The following is a 19,307-nucleotide window of genomic DNA, read 5'->3' on the forward strand; positions in this document are numbered from 1 at the left end:
CAGCCTATCTGTTGGATTTTTGATGGAAATTATTTGAAATCGAATCTGTCCAAGATTCAAACCATCACCATGCTTTGTTTGATTCAGATACCCATTTAACTGAAATATAATTATAGCCCAAAGTACTGTTTTACTGCCAAGTTGCCGTGTCTCTGCACACAAGCTTTGCTTTCAACATCAATGAGCCAGCTATTTAACTTACAAGCATATTTATTTTGATTTTCTTCAATCAGACCCCTTCCCAATGTGCTGAATGCAAATTTTGAAAAATAAGTGTGGATAGTATAAAGAATTCAAAGGTGGTGTAGGATAGTTTACGCAAAAATAGGTTTAGGCTTGAAGATTATTTCCAGATGGACTCGAACAAATATGTAACCTGGATTGCATCCACCAATCGTTTTGCTCGAGCATCAAACACGCCCATTTCAGTGGTATTTTGAGTATTATGTGCAATGAGTCGATTTAGGATGGCTTGAAGCAGGACTGCTTCAGACTGCTCATCGATTCCCTTGAGCCAACATGCAATCGCTTTGGATCGCTGTTTTGCCTGAATGAGCTTGAATCCCTTAAATATTCGGCGCAATGAATTCGAAAACAAAAGACCTTTCATTGGTTTGAGAAGACAACATATACGAGTACATAACATATCAATCACTTTACGCGTAAAGGCAAACTCTAACATTTTGGCTTCGTGGGCGGCAAAAATGGCAAATCCCACAGATAGGATACCTTGAAATAACTCCCATTCATATGATGTGCATTTGACTAGCGCGTCTGAAAATTCTACAAAGTCTGAAATCTTGAAGGGTAGTCCCAAAACATGTCGCAGGTGGATTTTAGCACCGAAATAAGCCATTTCGTCGGTATGTCCTAGCGAACCTGCTGGTCTGGTACTCCATATATCATCTAGTATTTTTACCATTTCTGGTATTTCTTTGGCATGCTCGGGAAAGCAAAACAGACATTGAATGATTTTCAGACATGCCGTAAAGCGGCCACCCATACATTCTCGTTGTGTTGCAAACGTAAACAAATCCTTGGCAGTGGAAAGTGTTGTTTGATAAGGCCCGCTAAGCGTTTGGATATAAAGACGAAGCTTTAGCGCTCGGATCCGAATAAGGGTGTCGCTTGCAATGGTTCCAAGATAATGGAGTCCATCTGTTGCTTTGAGTGCTACTTGAAATCTGCCCATCAAAAACATGAGAACACATTGGTTTGTCGAAACGTAGATGGATGTATGAATATCTGTTCGTCCATCTAAGCGTTGGGCGGCATCCAGATAGGATAGGGCTCGAAAAGGCTTTGCCTGTGTCATCCACAGCGTCAATGATCCAAGTGAAAACAGTTTGGACAGTATACTATCCTGTGTGTTCTCTTGCACCATGTTTAGCCCCATTAGCACACATAGTCTATGCTTGGGAAATTGATTGCAGATCCAATACAAATCAGCCAAAATCAACAAAATGTGCTGGATACCATGAGTGGGCCCCTGTCGTGCGGATCCAGGCTCACGAATAAGATTCTGTGAGGTGTTACGGTCTCGAATACCATACTTGGATGAAGTACCCGATGATATGTTTTGAGAAACTCGCGCGTGTGGTATAGGCAATGAGTCATATTCGGGTAGGGCATGATTACTGCTTCCGCCTATACTAGTACTATTGATGGCAGATGTGTGGGCGTGAGCAGCGCTATTTCCTTGAGACGAGTTTATGATTTGGGGAACAAGGTTTGGAAGACTGGTACGTCCATTTGAATTGATGATGGGTGCTTCAGATCCACCTACAATCACCGGAACTGTGGCATTCGAACCAATTAAATTTGAACCAGATGAAGGTATTATTGTAGGAACACCCGCTTCAGGACATGTAGGGTTTGTATTGCCTGGTCCAGTGCCCAACGCTCCAGACAAAAGTAAAGATGGAATAACGACGGATCCGCGACTATTGGGCGGATCTGGGCGTCGATTTGCAGTCCCTCCAAAATTATTGAGTGAATGCCAAGATACAGACTTTTGAGCTCGGTAACTGACAATGTAATCCGTCGATTCTTCCAACCCATTAACAAAATTTTGAAAAAAAACAGCATCCTTTTTTGCTCGTATTCGAAGTTGCTTGCGAGTAGCCCAGTATATTCCAAAATTTGAATCTGGAAATACTGCACCATAAAGCTTAAGTCCAATAAGCAAATGCTTTTCAGCCTCGATGTATTCTTCCTTCAAATACAAACTATGACCTAGTTCTCGGTGCCAATTTGCAATCGTGGCATTTTTGAATTCCATGCCTTCTGGAAGATCCTTGCGAAACAACCCGGCAATATCAAGTAGCTGCTTGTAAAACTTGATGCATTCATTGACAAACCCGCGCTCATAATAAAAACTGGCAACCATTTCCAGATAATGTATCTTTTTCCTTGTTTGGGAGTTATCGGCTTCCATAAAATGCTCAAAAATAGGAATCAAATAGCGATGTCTGTTGGCATCATTGAGTCGCGTTTCGTAATATGTGGCTACATGCTTATGAAGCTGTTGTCGCTGCTTTAAAACCATCATTGAGTAGATACACTTTCGCACCACTGCAGATTTGAATTGAAATAGTATGCCATCCAAAGTAGTGTTTTCCCGTTGTAAAAATCCGTACTTGTCTGTGGTTTGCACACCTCGAATGATTTGGTTGTAGTTTTTACGATCTATTTGTTCAAATACACCCGTCATGCCAGTGAGAAAAAACAGCACATCGTCGAGCAAAAACCGCTGGCCAAGTACTGCGGCAACTTTGAGAAAAAGCTGGAAATTTCTGTCCAACCGATCAAACTGAGCCACAATAATGCTCTGATGGTCATATCCCAAAACAAGCTTTTCAAAATCAAAGTCTCCATTTTGAGTAGACAGCACACCATCCGGACTAACACGCCATTGACCAGATTCTTTCATAGCCACAGTCAAAGACCGGATAAAAAATGGATTTCCATCTGTGCGTTTATATATGCTTTCTACAATCTTGGGTGACACTTTAAGAACACTTTGGGTAGCCCATGTTGTAACAATTAGCCGATGTGCTTCGTTTATATTAAGACCACCTACAGAAAGAGTTGTCGATCGTGGTAAAGCCTCGATACGCTTCAAACAAACTTTGCTGTCCCTGCAATCAAAAGATCCCTCTGGTCGAGTAAAAATATACACGGCTGCGCGAGGACATGTTCCAAGAATATCCAGCAACAGTTCCCAGGACAAAGAATCCATCCACTGTGCCTCATTGAATACAAAAATGAGTTTGTTGTGTGCTGACAATGTTTGAATCATTTTTGTGAGCAGACCAATCAGTGCTTGAAGATGTAATTGAAGTTTTGTCTGCACCTCGATATCAATTTCTCCATCAATTTTAGCTGGCAAAATAAGTTCAAACAGCCCAGCTTCGTCGGATTCCTCATTGATTTTGACCAAAGCTTGTGCAATTTTGGGAATAAAACTTTCAATTTCATGAATATCACTCATGACATCGACTGGAACAGTAGATATTTGGCGACCTCGAGAAGCAGAAAGCGCGCGCTCTGAAAGAAATTCGTCGCTATTTGATGGCTTGATAATCGACATTCGTCTGGGTTTAGCACCCATATGGACAGTCGATGATGGGGTAGTAATAAATTGTTGAACTGGTGTACCGCATAGGTTCGATAATAATCCAGACTCGGCATTTTGAGTTTGATTCAATTCGGCCGATACATTTTCTTGCATTCTGAACTTGAAAATATCTTTGGTGATTGAACTCGCTAATATATGATCTGCTTTAAAGTTTTCAGTTGTAGCTAGTGGTGATACAGCCCCGCTCAAATTTTGGGATACATTGAGGTTCTGCAGCGGTTGCGTGGTAAGAATAAAACGATTTTCGCTATCAAAATTGCCTGCCATAATTAACTCGACCAAGTCCTGTACAATCGATTGCCATGGAAAATAAAATGTAGTTTTTTCCATTTCAACACAATTTCCAACGCTGTCATAAATAACAGTGTTTATAGAGCAAACTGATATTTAGTAACAATCCTGATTGAAATACACACAAGAATAGCAAAATCATAAATAGTGCAAGTTTGACGACTTACCATACGTGACATTGTTGTTTGGTAGCCTCTTCTTTTGTATATGCAATCAATGTTGACAATCCTTGGCCACCATCGGCCTTGACAATCATGACATCTGAAACTGTTGCCGTCTTCATTCGCTCCAGCGAATCCAACAAACTTTTTCGCTCTTTTTCACGGCCAATAACTTCGGCGGCTATAGAAAGTGCGGCATTTTGGTTTGTTTTGTTCTTGTTGGATTCAGGAACTGGAACAATGGGTCGAAATATAGATATAGCCGAGTTTTTTCCTTTTACTTTTGTTTCGCCAAGATTTTGAAATGTATAGTCTGAACAGCATAGGTTATATGTTTTTTCGTCACACAGAATGCCTTCTGCGGCCTCAGTATGACACATCAAACGGGCAGCCATATTAATTGAATCACCCATCTAATCAATTGTTATTTGATATGAAAATTCAAATAAACGGATTTAAATGATTAGCACATGTTTGAAAAAAGCAAGTTTAAAACAATATATAGGTCATGTTTGATGCATCAAAACAAATCAGCCTACCACAGCGTATTCGGCTCTACCACCGCTTCCTACGCCACCATATGACACTACACCAGTAGTGATGCCCATGGAAAAGTCATCAAATATATCTAAAAACTTGTCACGAATCTCAATTCCAGCTTTAATCCCCAAACACGCATCGTTTTCATGTGCAAGCGGAGGTAGTCCAAAAAAACACAAAATCACTGCTCCTTTGTCATCCACATGAAACTGCCGAAGACTTCCTTCGCATCGATGGAGTGCCGTTTGTACAATCGAAATGGCGCGTTGTGACTCGTCCAAAATATCATTACGATGAACAACCTGCAGCGATCCAACTTTGATAAAAATAGTTGTGACTTGTCGCAATTCTGTCAAATTTAATAAATCCAAAAGACCGGCGTCCATTTGAAATAAACGTGATTGGTTGATATCTGCTTGAAGTTTAAACAATGCAGTTCGGTCCACAAACAACTTGTATAGGTCTACATTTGCTTCCATTTGACGTGTATTCTTGAAGATGATTTCATCTTCAATATCGGGTGGTGCGTGACCTTTTCGAACTGCTTTTTCTAGACCAGTGAGAATGATGCATCGTTTATCATAATCTCCAAGATTCACAGTAGCAATATCAATTACACACGCCAGCCATTTGAGTGCTTGATGTGACAAGGCAAGTTCGCCTATAAGTTGTCAAACAAGTCGGTCAGTATATATTCACGTAACGGGTCATCAAAAGGATGTGAAATTTAAAGTGATATTGTTTACAGCCGTATTCATGTAAGATAAAACATTAGTAAAGATATCAAGTACATAGCAAAATCTAGTCTCATGGAATGGTGATTCACACCAGATTTACTACAAAATAGTGTATCCTCTAAACGAATGTTCAAAGTTGATTGGAATGGAAATAATAGTTGCATTCCTGATGCGTGCAATCTTTGTTTCCTTGAACACAAATGTATGAGATTCAAGATACAACAAATTTGAAAAAGGACAGATTCAGAACACTAGTTCAAAACTATAGTTTGATACTGTACATCATATGATGAACGTTGTGTTTGAAACAAAAAGAATTGACAATAACAATCAGACACTGACTGCAAGATAAATGCAAGCGTTCCATTTTACGTGAATACGACTAATAAAACTGATTCGTCAAGGCATGCATTTTGTGCATATACAGATATGTGCCTCTATGATCAAATGAAACTTATAAATGACTATCATTTGTAATTTAGCTTTATACCTGCTTTTGCGAGATCCAATACTTGAGATAGTTGATTTACACCATCTCCTGCAATAAAATGTTCCCAACGACCTGGCTCGCCACCAACTAGCACATCATATACGAGTCCAGCGCCAATACCCAAGTGAATTCGAAGGATTTTTGTTGGACAGTCTTCAATGTCTATGTCGTAGGTGCCAAGTTTTGTCAAGAGAGTCAAACAGCAATGTGATGCCTTGTACACTAGCTCTCCTCTGATCTTATCTCTACTCACCTCTGTTAGGTTTGTGGCCTTTTCAGATTTCCAGCAGAAAATAACAGCATCGCCTATGAGCAAAGAATGCAAGCCATCATATAAAATCAGTTTTCAATGGAATTTAAATGATGATGGATTAGCCAATCCCAAACCAACTGATTGCCATTTTGATGGCAACTCAACAAGACTGGATTAAATATGCCGAGAAATGATAATACACCAATATAATGATTTACAAGCATTATACGTTTGGCAGATGCTCTCGCATTACACCACACTTGTTGCTAACAGTATGGCGTAAATGGGCAGTTGATTGATAAACAATCCACATTACTCGATACTGTTGGACTTACCTGCAAATTTAACTATATCTCCTCCGTGTGCAACAATGGTTTGAATAATCTAAACATTCCAACACAAATGTTAGCTACGTTTATACAACTACTATGCGAGTTTATAAAGGAAATATCAGGTTGAGCAGGTGTGTTTCTTTTATATCAGTCCCTTCAATGATAGTCAATGGTGCGTTATAATGCAATTGATCCGTTTTACTGATATAGTCCGCGACTAATATGATTTGACAATTTGGAAACACACCAGAGTGCTCTGAAGATACAATCCTTATACAGGATGATATAACTGCTACCACTTAAATCTGAAAAGCGTTGCAATCCGTGTCTTGGATATTACCTTGTCAAGATATCCCTTCATTGTTCGTGTCAACAACTCTGCTCCGATCGGACCACGCTCGGCAAGAACAGCAGTGAGCTTGGAATATCCACTGACATCAACCATGACTACGGCTGCAAAAGCCTCGGTTGCACTTGGCACTAGGGGTGGAATAACTAGTGGATCTTGTGATCCACCATCTGCTTTAAGTGCTACTTCGGCGCACATTTGATAACAAACTCGGCGTACTTGCTTTGATACAAAATTGGGTATGATCTGATCTAACTGCGCTTCATTTGATGTTGGTAGGCTTCCTGAAATCCCCATGATGTTCCCGACACCGGCTGCATTAATAAGGGATTTTAATGACTGTTCGTTTGCTGTGGAGTCGTTACGTTTAATAGCATGCCAACTCATTCGCCGTCTACCCATATGGGAAACTGCAGATGGAGGTGATGCTTCTAGAATTTTATTATCTTCTGTACTTGCGTTGTCATGATTTGACGGTAATACTGTGTTCGTCGCGTACATCTCTTTAGTGTCTGATGAATATATAATGTGCTGCTGCTCGAGTTTAGAATGGACGGCCCGCATCCACTACTTGCAGACTCTACTTCATAAGATATGTACAGAGTTGGAAGCACTATAGGTGTGCTAGACTCTGTTTATTGAAAAGTAAAAAGCTGGAGTTCTGCTATAGGCTGGTTTGTTTTGACTTTTTGCAGGCAACACGGTCCCTTCCCAAAAATACAGTACGCGACTACTTTGAGTTGGATTAGGTTATGGTCAAATATTTTCGACTCTACAAATAAGGATTTCAGTCTCATTGGCCCAAAGATTGACAATAATATGCACTTGAATAATCGTGACTTTGTAATGTGGCTTTTCGGCTTTTCTTTTTAACCCGCCGACATCCATAATGATTTCACATTCTATTTCCTGCAATATAGCATCTTTGTCGCATGGTGATGGCTCAGTGACCATCAAAGCTATGTCATAATTAATAAAACTGGTGATATTGGAAAAACTCTAGACTCTCATACAGTATTGGTTTATTCTAAAATCAGGATCATGTTGGATACATAATATTTGCTACAATATATCTTATTATGAAAGTGCATTCATTTTGGCAAAAATACCGTGGCTATCATTTGAAGTAGTGTATTTTGTTCAATAAAAAGAATGAGATGTGGCTAAATGCTGAGTTAGTAATCAGCTTTCTTGTTGATATCGCGTTTTCATTTGATGAGCAGAGATTGTGGTACATCACATTTGAATTACGGCCGTATTCACGTAAATGAACCACTAGGTCGAAATAATAAACAAGAGTTTCATGAAATGATAGTCTTTACCCAATTTACTGGTTTGTCTTGTGGTGGTTGACACAAAAGCAACTGTTGCATTTCTGAGTATAATTGTTTTTTGAGCTGGAGCGCGAACGTATGAAATTTAGGAGTTGTGTTGAAAACATTGACAGTCAAACCAATATCTGAATTGAAATGAACAAGTCTGATGATTTACAATGCATGGTTATGCCAAACGAGGCCAGTTTTAATTGAAAATTATAGCTTGTGCGTGCATCCTATGATGGACGTTGTGTTGATAAACATCAAGAATGCCAATTGAACACAGTCAATTTCAAGTAGAAAGTACAACAAATATTTAATCATTGTTTATTCTGAAGCAAAATAGTGACTGCAAGATAAATACAAGTGTTCCATTTTGTGAATACGGCTGTAATTCATATACAAATACAATGATTGACATTATGCTAATCATTGAGCCTTTTTCTTTTTACGCTGGCCACCGGCAGGAGGAGCAATAGCAGCTTGGGCATCTAAATACATGTATGCGATAGTTGTAACGACCAGCAATACTGTGATTGATATAGCGAACCGTCCATACCCGAGACCATACCTTAAGATATGGTCTGTAGCATCCGTCATGGGGATAAATAATGATGCCAATGCAGAAAATACTTCACGGAAAGCCATGAAAAAGGCAGGCAGCTTAGGACCACTAGGCCATGCACGAGTACGAGGATTCCAATCAGCTTGAAAACGAAACATGGACATGATGGCAACAACAACTCCAAGAGCAATCCCAACAACAACCCAAGCAGCAGCAAATTTGATCAAAACGACAGCATAGAGTTCAATGTCTTCGCTAGTATACCAAGCAACACCCTGCATAATGAGCAAGCCAATACACGCAGAGACGGTAGAAATCTGATTGGCAGCACCTTCTATCATGGCAGAGCGTGCTGTGACTGCACCGAGGAATTCGTACATTATATTGAGGCTGAATGAAAGTGTTGATGGCTAAACGAGAATTTGCAATTAGTTTTATATTCAAGTGTTTCCACGTGATATTATTTACAACCAAAGACAAAAGTGATGAGAACGCAGAAAAAATGATTATATTTGATCATGTTTGAAACCATTCTAGTAGCATCAAGCAGATTTCTGTTGCATCATTTCAACAAAAAGGGGTTTTCGTTTATAATATTGCACGATTTTTTTAGACTAGTGTAGACCACATAAATGGAGCGTCGAAGCTTGCGTCAGAAGACCAAATAAGGAAAGTTGCTTTATATTGAATCGAAATGCTCCTGTCATTCAGTCAACAATCTATCAATATCTGCAAGACAACAACATCACAAAGAATAATGACTGCCAACAATCTCATTTATCTCCATTCTCATGCTTATTGTAATATTATGCACATAAAACTTTGGTTTCACAGTAATTCAAAACACGAGATTGAATGCAAATCATGCATGCATTAAATGACAATCTTGTTTGCATTTTGAATATATGTATCGAGTACATTGTTGGCAAGCAGGAGCAATTTGAAATTCACCTGCGTGTAATCCACCAAAATAAACAGTATGAGCTACTTTTGGATATCAAATAGATATGTATGGGCTGAGGTGCTATAGGTATTGTAGACAGTCCAATTTATTCAAATATCTGACATATCCTTTGCAATACTCGAGTTAAATTATGTATAAGCAGGCATAACATTTCGCTCTAGTTGAGCAAACGTAGGTAAGATTAAATCTCGGTTTGTTTCCACTACAAACCCAGCAGTCACCATCTCATCTAGCACCAAATGGATCTTTTCCAAATGAAATATTACCTATGTCAAGTCAGCAAAAAAATCAGCAAATTACAAGTGGATCTGATGTTACATTTAAAAAACAGCCATTACATGATATTCTGAAAAAGAGCCAAAGTACTTTGACAGAATCTCGACAAATGCTTGAATGAATGCCAGCATTGCATATTGGTTCTATGTTTGTATAATCAAAAGACATTGGTTAGAGTTCCGAGTATTCCACAGTCTATCTGAATCAATTTACTCACTTCCGATTGAGTAGAAACTACCATAAAGTTGAGAGAAGCGAATCGTTTGAATGTCACACGAGAAGCTCCAGCGTAGAACGACCCACTCTCTTTCTATAATAATGAATTGATTGTAAGAACAAGCGCTGCTACAGCCATGAATATAGAATTACAAGGGTTGCTTACAGTTGCTGGTTGCTTGGCACACTCGTGGATAATAGTTTGTTCAAGTAATGATTCTGGACGAATGATGGGAGTGGCAGTTGGGGTAGCAATGGGCTCGATAGTGGGAAGCCAATGACGGGCAAAACGCAGTCTGTTTTGGTTGGTAGCAATAACAAGACAGGATAAAGCCAAGGGAGATCCAGAGCCAGCAGTGACATTGGAAGCAGCCATCATTGGTGGAATGGACAGAAAGAAAAGTTTAATTCATGGCAAAGCCAACTGTCATCCTGTCTGTCCGCATGGCAAGGCTAGACCCTACCAGCATGAATTCTATCGCATTCTATAATCTGACAATGAGTTTCTTGTTTTAAGAATCCAATCCAATCCAAACTAACCAGATCTTGCTACAGATGCTACAGTCCAGCGACAATGATGATGACAGTCAAATCGACGAGCAGGCTATCTTGGAAACTGCTATAGAGGCCGGAGCCGAGGAAAACAGAGATGCTTTACAGGATAGCAGTCTTGACCAGACCTTTTTTGAAGAAAAGGACAAGTTTCTAAGATATATCCGCACTCTGTGGTCTATGGCCGACAAGGCAATGGCTGACGATCCGCTGGGAACTGTTGGATATGTGTGGTCTGCTGTTTTGGAAAACAAAATATATCGCATGATGATGATTGTATGATATTCATAATACTTGGACCAACACTGCAATAATTCATCCAGTTCATTGTCCGAATTAACTCGTTTATTTTATCAATATTCCAGATTGACAAGTATCAGGAAATGCCCCAGTTGCTTGATCCCCATTTGGAAGAAATTCTCACTCCTATTATATCCAGGCTTCTTGCTGGCATAAAGTCATTTCATACTCATCCAAAGGCTGCTCAGATTCTACAAATCCAACAATGGCGTCCCTTCTTCATGATTATATGTCATTTGGCAAAGGCTCGTGGCCGCAAGATTATCATGAACTATTTTACTCATGAAGTTGCCGATCTTGAGCCATGTATAGCCTTTCTCAATTTCTTGAAATCTGATACCGATCTTGTTCGTCATTGGCATGCGCGCTATGTTTTATTGCTGTGGATTTCTCTCATTGCAATGATACCGTTTGATCTGATCCGTGTGGACAGTGGTCAAAAAGATGGAAGAAAACTTGTAGATTGCATGCTTGATCTGGGAAAGAGCTTTCTTGATGCACCTGGTAAAGAACACGAGGGTGCATCCATTCTTATCATGCGTATTCTTTCTCGGTATGTTGACTGTTTTAAAAGTCGAGTATAGTCTTGGATTGTTAAGCAAATTGAATTTACTCCTTTAGCAAAGACACATCCCAAACCCATCTTCTTCCGTTTATCGAAGAGGCATTTGAGTCGCTAGGCAACACAGAGGACATCTTCAAAGTAAATCTTGAATATAATTGCATTTTAAATTTGAATACAACTCTTTGGTTAGACTAACTGTATCCATATACAATTAAACTATTAGGTTAGAGGTAATGTGGCTACACTTTGTTGTATTTACAAATATGGTCCTCGCCAGCTTTTACTGGAAACTGTACGCCACGTTCATTCATGCAGTCGGCTCATGTCGGATCCTCGCATTCAACAAAACTCTCTTATGCGCAAACAGGTTGTGAAGCTTGCTCAGCGTATCGCCTTGTGTGCCATTAAACCTCGTATTGCCAGCTGGCGGTATCAACGTGGATCAAGATCACTCGCTGAGAATCTAGCTGCCACGTCTGCTGGTTCAAGTGTTGAAACCAACCAATCAAAAATGCGTACAGAAATACCATGCACCCTAAAGCCTCTCGACGAAGATGATTTTGATGAAATCCCTGACGAAATGGAGGATATTATCAATATTCTGTTGGATGGTTTGCGGGACAAGGATACAATTGTGCGTTGGACCTCTGCGAAGGGTGTAGGCCGGATCACCAATCGTCTCAATCATGAATTGGCTGATGAGATTGTTGGCTCCGTTATAGATAGCCTTGCAGAAGACACGATACTTGTAAATGGATCGCCTCGCACAGCTAAAGTTGATAGTGTTTCCGACTCTTCTTGGCACGGAGCAAGCCTTGCTCTTGCAGAACTTATCCGCCGCGGCTTGCTTCTCCCCGAGCGTTTAAAAGAGTGTATTCCATGGATTATGCGTGGATTGACTTTTGAGCAACGAAAAGGAACGCATTCTATTGGTGCTCATGTGCGAGATGCTGCCTGCTATGTATGCTGGTCCTTGGCTCGTGCCTATGCACCTGAAGTGCTTGAGCCTTATGCGCTTGAGCTTGCCCAATGCCTGATTGTGACGGCTGTAACCGATCGCGAGGTAAATATTCGTCGTGCCAGTGCTGCCGCTTTTCAAGAGAATGTGGGTCGTCACGGCTTATTTCCTCATGGTATAGCCATTGTGGGTATCGCCGATTATTTTAACTTGGGTGTCCGTGCTCATGTTTACACTGATATTATCCCTACCATTGCAAGGTAGTATAACTGTTTTATTCTAGGCTGTTAAATGGCTTAATGTAACTTTTAGTCACAATCGCTGACTTGTGTGGTTTAATCTAGTTTTTCGGAATATGCCGAGCCAATCATGAATCATCTTGTCAGCAGCTTGCAGCGTCATTGGGACAAGCACGTACGTGTTTTGGCTGCCAAATCTCTTGGTATTCTAACCAAAACTCAATCGGACTATATCACTGAGACTGTACTTCCCATCACGATCAGTAGGATTGGTTCTGACGAACTAGAATTGCGTCATGCGTCACTGATGTCTTGTGCTGAAATTCTGAAAACTCTTTTCATGAATAATGGTACTTGGTCTGCTGACCATCTTGAGCATTTTATCAAGGTATTATCGAGTTATCACGAATTTGAAACTACATCTAGTTTTATCATTCTAATCCAAACATAATGGGTGTACATCATTTAGCCTGCATTCATGTCCATCGAGTCTTTTCATCCAAAACATACTGAATCATTTGGATCTGATCTCACTCGCACCGGAGCAGCATTTTTAATGGAAGTTCTTGCATCCACTGATGCACTTGGCTCTCTTTCCAAATGCGGGATTGCGAAATTTGATAGCGTTTTGGATACATGGTGGACTCTTTTAGACTCTTCCATTGATCGAAGTGAAGAACAGCTACAAGAAAACACTGCTAAATCTATTTGTTGTTTGGCAGAGTCTGTTGGCTTATCCGATGCCTGGTTTAAGGCATTTACTCAGGGACTGGATTATACTGCTCCTCCTGCTCGACGACGCGGATGTGCCCTTGTGTTTGGATTTGCTTCGCTGACTATTTTGTCTTTGCGCATTGAGAGTATTATTCAATCTTTGGCTAAAGCAACTCAGATTCATCAAGAACAAGTATACAATGATGCAGGAACGAGGCGTAATGCAGTACATTCCATTACCGCTATTATTCAGACGTATGGCTGCAAACTTTTGACTGATTTTCCTGCTGGATGTCTTGATTTGGTTGTTTCTACGCTGCTAAAATGCACAGAGGACTATTCAACCGATTCGAGAGGTGACGTTGGTTCTTGGGTTCGGGAGGCTTCTGTAAAAGGTATATCTGCTCTTCTTCCACTAGTTGCATCGATTGAAGCAAAAATCGGCGGCAGTGCTTCATTATCCAAGTCGGTGATTGATGCAGCAACAAGACAAAAAATGATTGCCGCTGTGGTTTTACAATCTGTTGAAAAGATTGATCGTGTCAGAAGTACAGCGGGTGTAGCTCTGCATGCTCTTGCGTGGGAGTATCCAGAACTAGAGTTTCCCTATCAAAAAGAGGTTCGATTGGTTATTCCACAAGATACGGATATTCATTGGCTCAATCCACGTGAAGTATATCCAATGATGGTGAAGATGATGCATGTGGAAGCATACAGGAGTTTTGTGCTGTTGGGAATTGTTACCAGCATTGGTGGATTAACTGAAAGTCTTGTTCGAAGTGCTAGTTCTAGCCTAATGGAGTTTGTTTTGCAACTTCCTGTTTCACTCAACGACAGTATGTCGCCATTGAAACTTGAAGATGTATTGGATGCGTTTACTGATTTGCTCAAGTCATATCAGCGCGATGATCGTGTATCTATTCCCATTCTCGAAGTGTTGGATCTTCTTCTCACTAGCAGAACGCTTACCTCTGTTCACACCATGCAGGTTGTTGCATTGTACAACCTGACCAAATCCGAGGTTTTCAAGTCCAAAAACGTACGAAAACTGACAGTGGGGATTAAAGTGTTTGCGGGATTTGCAGGACTGACAGGCGATCATGGAATCGATGAGATGCCAGAAATTGCTGCAGTACAGAAAAAAGCCTTGAAGCAACTTATGCTGTACTTGGCGCATCCGTACCCCAAAGTTCGCCGAGCCGTATCCGAGGCATTGTATCTTGTTGTAAGCACTGGACTTTCTGGTATTGGAATTAGTGACGAGGCTTTGGAAGCTACTGAAGATGTTTTACTATCTACAGATTGGGATATTGGATCACCTGCTGAACTAAAGGCTTTGAGAGCAAAAGTTGAAGCAAGCTTGGCTTACTAAATGTTATTTGTTTCGGCACTACATGTTCAACTAGCGAAACCAAGTATCAACTAAAAGTTTTTACGAGTTCTCAAATACTGAAACTGGCATGTGATGGTATACATGCGGATATTCCATTAAAAATTAAGAAACTTGATCGAATGGTAGTGATGATAAAATAACCAATGAATTCATTAACATACTCCTGTCTAAATTCATCATCTTTTGCATATAAAGGTGCATTGATGCAATTATGCAAGCATCAAAGAAATCCTCCGACTCCGCTTCAAATGAGAATGCATCCAGTTTATAAATCAATGCTAAATGAGATGCTTCTTGATGTGATAGACAGCGACGACTTGCCCACTGGCATTGCAATGAGAAAACTCCCAATCACCATTCTCCAATTGCACATACACATTAGAATACTTTGCTTCAACAAAAGGCCGTAGTTTCCGGGCATGTTTCCTAGACTCGGGTATACCTTTAATGGGAGGTGCTGCGGATAAAGTTGCAGCTGGATAGAAATCGCGACAAAGGTTGAAATCAAGATCATCAAACAAACAAGGTTTTTGCTGGCGAGATTTGTCGGAAAAAAATAATTTTTTGTGTCGAATGGACCACTGCCTCGGTTTGCTGGGTTTAATTCTATTAGGTTGACGAGGGGTATTGCGAGTAAAGAGACTAAAACGCTTGTCGCAGCCAGCTGAATGCGAGTTTAGGGTTTCATTGCAACTGTACACATCATTAAAATAGTCTTTTCGTTTAGACTTGGAGTGTGGCCACAAACGATAGATTGAGCTGATATGTTTGATAATCCACATGTTTGCAACACCATTTTTTGGGTTAGGGTCGGAAACGAAAGGCGACGATGTGACAGGGCTGGACATCAGGTGAGCTGAAGACAGTAGAGCAAGGACAGATTAGCAACAAATCACCTGGCAATAAATTAGTAAAAATACTCCTGAAAAGTGGTCTTTTAAAAAGAGTAGATGTAATGGATAAAGCAATTGGCTTGATCATTTTTGGCCTATGAACGGAGGCTATAGCCGATGGTATATATTGACAACCAAGCGTGCAGGGTTGTCATTCAACCCCTAACTATCATACAACACAACCAGCCTCATAATATAGCTATGGTAGATGGTACACATCAAGGCTACCCCAAAAAAGCAATGCTTAAGGTTTATACTGCTTGTGTCTCAAACCCTTGACCCAAGTCTTCGTTTCCTAAGGTCAGTAGACATGTTGGTAATGTGGCTTACTAACAACTTTACTGGTCCATCTTAAACACTTGATCAAGTTGGGCCAATTGAGTTGATTATAACGTATCAATTCAATTGTAGAATTGACAGCACAGGAATACGAATGTTTAATCCGTAGTTGTTGAAGCCATTTCCACGCTAGGACTCGATTGGAGATTTAACGGCCGAATTCAATCTTGCATGTGAAATATTCCAGATGGAGATCATTCACATGAATGTCATTTAGTTGCTCATCGCATAAGCCATTATTCAACCCAAATTAAAAGCTATTGAAGCTTAGACTAGCTTATTTCTTTTACCCAGCTCATAGCCATTTACTCGCATTGATTTCGAATGCATTCGTTTCCATTGGATAGTGTAGCGGATTTGTTCAAACCCTTGACTGTTTTGAAAGATCACCAGCGACGATTCAACCGGTATTTGTTATCAAAAAGAACCCAACATAGCACAAAACTGTATATTGCTTGATCCTGGAAGCAGAGAATCTTGATTATTTGGCTATGGATTCCAGTTTGGCTTTTAATGAGCGCATTCATGTAAGATGGAGCAGTGTATCTTGCAGTCACTGCCTCTTTGGAATAAACAATCAAGTATTTATTATGCTCTTCTATTAGAGATCAACTGCTTTGATAGATATTTTCAGTTCAAAACAGACACAACGTCCATTATATGATGCTTACAAACTATAGTTTTGATTCGAAACTTTCCTCATTTGGCATAATACATTGTACAATCACCAGATTCATCCATTGTAATGCAGATATTGGTTTGGTTGTTCTGATGTTACCAGACTGCATTGTGTTGTATTATAAAATCTCGGATACATTTGCGATCTAGCTTAAAAACAAAAATTACACATCTCAAATGCAACGGTTGTTTGCGTGCCAACTACCAGGATAAAGATGAGTGAATTTGAAGAGTTGTGACGATATAACAAGACTTTAGGCCATCATTGGCTCGAAACAGTTTTTATTTCCAGTATTTGGAAATAGTTCAAGATTTCCGAGTGGCAGCCGTCTTTTTCGATGCTTTATTGTTTAAAGACGCAGATGTTCCATCAGTATTGCTGCTAGATGCTGCATATCCAGTGAATGTAAGAACCAACGAGATCTGTAGAATATAGATATTACAAACGCATGCATTAAATAAACAAGTCAAGGAAGCAAATCATGATCCAAGATAACATCATCACTTGCCAGTTTATAGATGGCGAATATGGGAATCAGCATATATGTCCAGTAAAATTCTAAACTCATAATCACCAGTCAGCTCAGATACCATGGTCAATGAACAAGCGTTGATTCAAAACACTACACTTACTATCAGATACACAGACTATGGCCAGCACAAACCAAGTTATGTAGATACTGTCGTAAAAGTATGAGATCATGGTTCCTTCTTGGGCCAAGTCAGTGCCAGTATTAGCCATATTTTCCATGTGCATGTGAAGAAAGGAGGCCACGCTGCTGGCTAGGATGGAACCGATTGCTGGCCACATTGTCCATGAACTCCAGAACCATGCGATTCGAACCAAGATATGGATGGATAGAGCTATGGATATGCCAAGACGAAGTTGGGTGATGATTTTCTTGTTTCTAGCAAGAGTCTTGCGAGCAGATGCACCGGCCTGTGTTGTAGTATGGGTTAGGTCAGGGTTGCCGTGATTGTCTGCATTCAACCAATGAGGTATTCAGCCAGTCTAAACCAACAATAGTCACCACTTGCCATGCTTATAAATGCTGTCAATGCTCTCAGGTTTAATGTTGGTCCAAGATACCAACCTAAAGTGTCGGCAGCTTCGCTTTGATTTTATCCCGTCTTTATTCATCAACTGTTTGCCAGCCATACAATGATCACTCTGTCCCAACTATACTATGTTTATGCTGCCGTTTCTCTGTTGACTATTGTATTTGGATGCTCTATTGCCATCAACTGCAGACAGGTGCTGAGTGCTCCGCTTCTTTTACTTTCTCGTCATCGCTATCGAACAGAAATGCGAAAGTGCCAGGGACTGTTTGGGTCTCTTATTCTATATGTTACTTTTTTCTATGCTCCATTGGATATCATTTTAACTGGAGATCATGATGGTTTAACTAGTGAGAAAAGTGTGGTTATCATGGCAAATCATCAGGTGAGTCTAGTTGTCAACTCAACTTGCTGGATCTTAAATTTTCATGGTCGAGTCCATCGATTGCATAATGACCGGCATCTTGCACAAACCACTCATTCGATTTATCGTTTCAACCACCCAATGGATGTCTAGATCTATACAGACTGGTGGTATATATGGATTATTTGTTGGTTTAGAAATGCCCATTGCAACCTAAAAATTATGCTCAAGGCTAGTTTGCGATTTCTTCCAATTCTAGGTACATGGCTGAACCCATTTGTAATCTTGTTCTACTTTAAACTCCAATCTCACCACGCAATGTAACAATGTAATCGTAGGATGGGGAATGACATTTTTTGAGTTTCTATTCATGGCACGCAAATGGAGTAAAGATAAGCCAACATTGCAATTCAATCTCACTCGAGCCAAAAATGACAAGCTACCAATATGGCTTCTCATCTTCCCAGAAGGCACAGTCATTACCGACGATACTCGATCCAAATCACAAGCGTATGCAAAAAAAGCGGATATCAGTGACAATCCTGACAATGTTTTGATTCCACGAAGCACTGGACTATACAACTCTCTTTTGTTGCTACAGCCAGATGTGGAGTATTTGTATGACTTTACAATTGGATACTCGGGGTTGGCTGAGCATGATTGTCCATACGATATGTATCCAACAACAAAGGTGTTTTTTGAAGGACGAGGCCCAAAACAGATTCATGTGCATGTTGATAAATTCAAGATAGTGACGCTTCCTGGATTTGCTATTGCTGAAGGTGCCGAATCAGAGACCAAAGCCGTGGAGGGAAATCCAATGGATGGTGATACCAATCCAGAATTCTCTTTGTGGCTACGTAAACGATTTTTGGAAAAGGACCAATTGCTGAGGCAGTTTTATAAACATGGATCGTTTCCAGAACAATCCCATGAGGGTATTGGAAAGCGAGAGGTGATGAGTGTGGCATGAGTGTAGAGGCAATTCACTCGAGCCCTATGTAAACCATTCAGTTTACTAAAGGCTCATGTATATGAGATTGATTACGCATCAGATCTGCGTGTGTTCTGATGAGATGAATAGTCAATAAATGCCATTTAATGAATCCAAGTGAGATCTACA

The 19,307-nt window shown here is 40.2% G+C and overlaps 8 protein-coding genes across 8 annotated transcripts; 2 read left to right on the forward strand and 6 right to left on the reverse strand.

Annotated features, from left to right (window-relative positions):
- Positions 1-343: 343 nt before the first annotated feature.
- Positions 344-3,907, reverse strand: BATDEDRAFT_87391 (uncharacterized protein; the record flags this gene model as incomplete). The annotated part of the gene is made up of 1 exon (XM_006678141.1): positions 344-3,907. One exon carries the CDS (start codon positions 3,905-3,907, stop codon positions 344-346), a length of 3,564 nt encoding a protein of 1,187 aa, XP_006678204.1.
- Positions 3,908-4,008: 101 nt separating this feature from the next.
- BATDEDRAFT_87751 (uncharacterized protein) lies at positions 4,009-7,294 on the reverse strand (the record flags this gene model as incomplete). Its single annotated transcript, XM_006678142.1, has 6 exons — positions 4,009-4,039; positions 4,099-4,505; positions 4,632-5,293; positions 5,860-6,165; positions 6,448-6,496; positions 6,785-7,294. The coding sequence occupies 6 exons, from the start codon at positions 7,292-7,294 to the stop codon at positions 4,009-4,011; spliced, it is 1,965 nt and encodes a 654-aa protein (XP_006678205.1).
- A 1,244-nt stretch (positions 7,295-8,538) lies between these two features.
- Positions 8,539-9,054, reverse strand: BATDEDRAFT_23871 (uncharacterized protein; the record flags this gene model as incomplete). Its single annotated transcript, XM_006677797.1, has 1 exon — positions 8,539-9,054. One exon carries the CDS (start codon positions 9,052-9,054, stop codon positions 8,539-8,541), a length of 516 nt encoding a protein of 171 aa, XP_006677860.1.
- A 712-nt stretch (positions 9,055-9,766) lies between these two features.
- Positions 9,767-10,506, reverse strand: BATDEDRAFT_23872 (uncharacterized protein; the record flags this gene model as incomplete). Its single annotated transcript, XM_006677798.1, has 4 exons — positions 9,767-9,904; positions 9,977-10,057; positions 10,132-10,224; positions 10,297-10,506. 4 exons carry the CDS (start codon positions 10,504-10,506, stop codon positions 9,767-9,769), a joined length of 522 nt encoding a protein of 173 aa, XP_006677861.1.
- A 144-nt stretch (positions 10,507-10,650) lies between these two features.
- Positions 10,651-15,020, forward strand: BATDEDRAFT_34748 (uncharacterized protein). Its single transcript, XM_006677933.1, has 6 exons — positions 10,651-10,958; positions 11,048-11,535; positions 11,604-11,685; positions 11,771-12,765; positions 12,850-13,132; positions 13,214-15,020. The coding sequence occupies exons 1-6, from the start codon at positions 10,686-10,688 to the stop codon at positions 14,828-14,830; spliced, it is 3,738 nt and encodes a 1,245-aa protein (XP_006677996.1). The 5' UTR covers positions 10,651-10,685; the 3' UTR covers positions 14,831-15,020.
- Positions 15,021-15,129: 109 nt separating this feature from the next.
- BATDEDRAFT_87748 (uncharacterized protein) lies at positions 15,130-15,699 on the reverse strand (the record flags this gene model as incomplete). The annotated part of the gene is made up of 1 exon (XM_006678143.1): positions 15,130-15,699. The coding sequence occupies one exon, from the start codon at positions 15,697-15,699 to the stop codon at positions 15,130-15,132; it is 570 nt and encodes a 189-aa protein (XP_006678206.1).
- A 1,368-nt stretch (positions 15,700-17,067) lies between these two features.
- BATDEDRAFT_87747 (uncharacterized protein) lies at positions 17,068-17,802 on the reverse strand (the record flags this gene model as incomplete). The annotated part of the gene is made up of 4 exons (XM_006678144.1): positions 17,068-17,184; positions 17,271-17,320; positions 17,395-17,742; positions 17,793-17,802. The coding sequence occupies 4 exons, from the start codon at positions 17,800-17,802 to the stop codon at positions 17,068-17,070; spliced, it is 525 nt and encodes a 174-aa protein (XP_006678207.1).
- Positions 17,803-17,923: 121 nt separating this feature from the next.
- On the forward strand, positions 17,924-19,157 carry BATDEDRAFT_23875 (uncharacterized protein; the record flags this gene model as incomplete). Its single annotated transcript, XM_006677799.1, has 3 exons — positions 17,924-18,205; positions 18,338-18,443; positions 18,523-19,157. 3 exons carry the CDS (start codon positions 17,924-17,926, stop codon positions 19,155-19,157), a joined length of 1,023 nt encoding a protein of 340 aa, XP_006677862.1.
- Between the last annotated feature and the right edge of the window lie 150 nt (positions 19,158-19,307).

Source organism: Batrachochytrium dendrobatidis (genome assembly GCF_000203795.2).
Source record: "Batrachochytrium dendrobatidis JAM81 unplaced genomic scaffold BATDEscaffold_4, whole genome shotgun sequence".
Classification (NCBI taxonomy): Eukaryota; Fungi; Chytridiomycota; class Chytridiomycetes; order Rhizophydiales; genus Batrachochytrium; species Batrachochytrium dendrobatidis.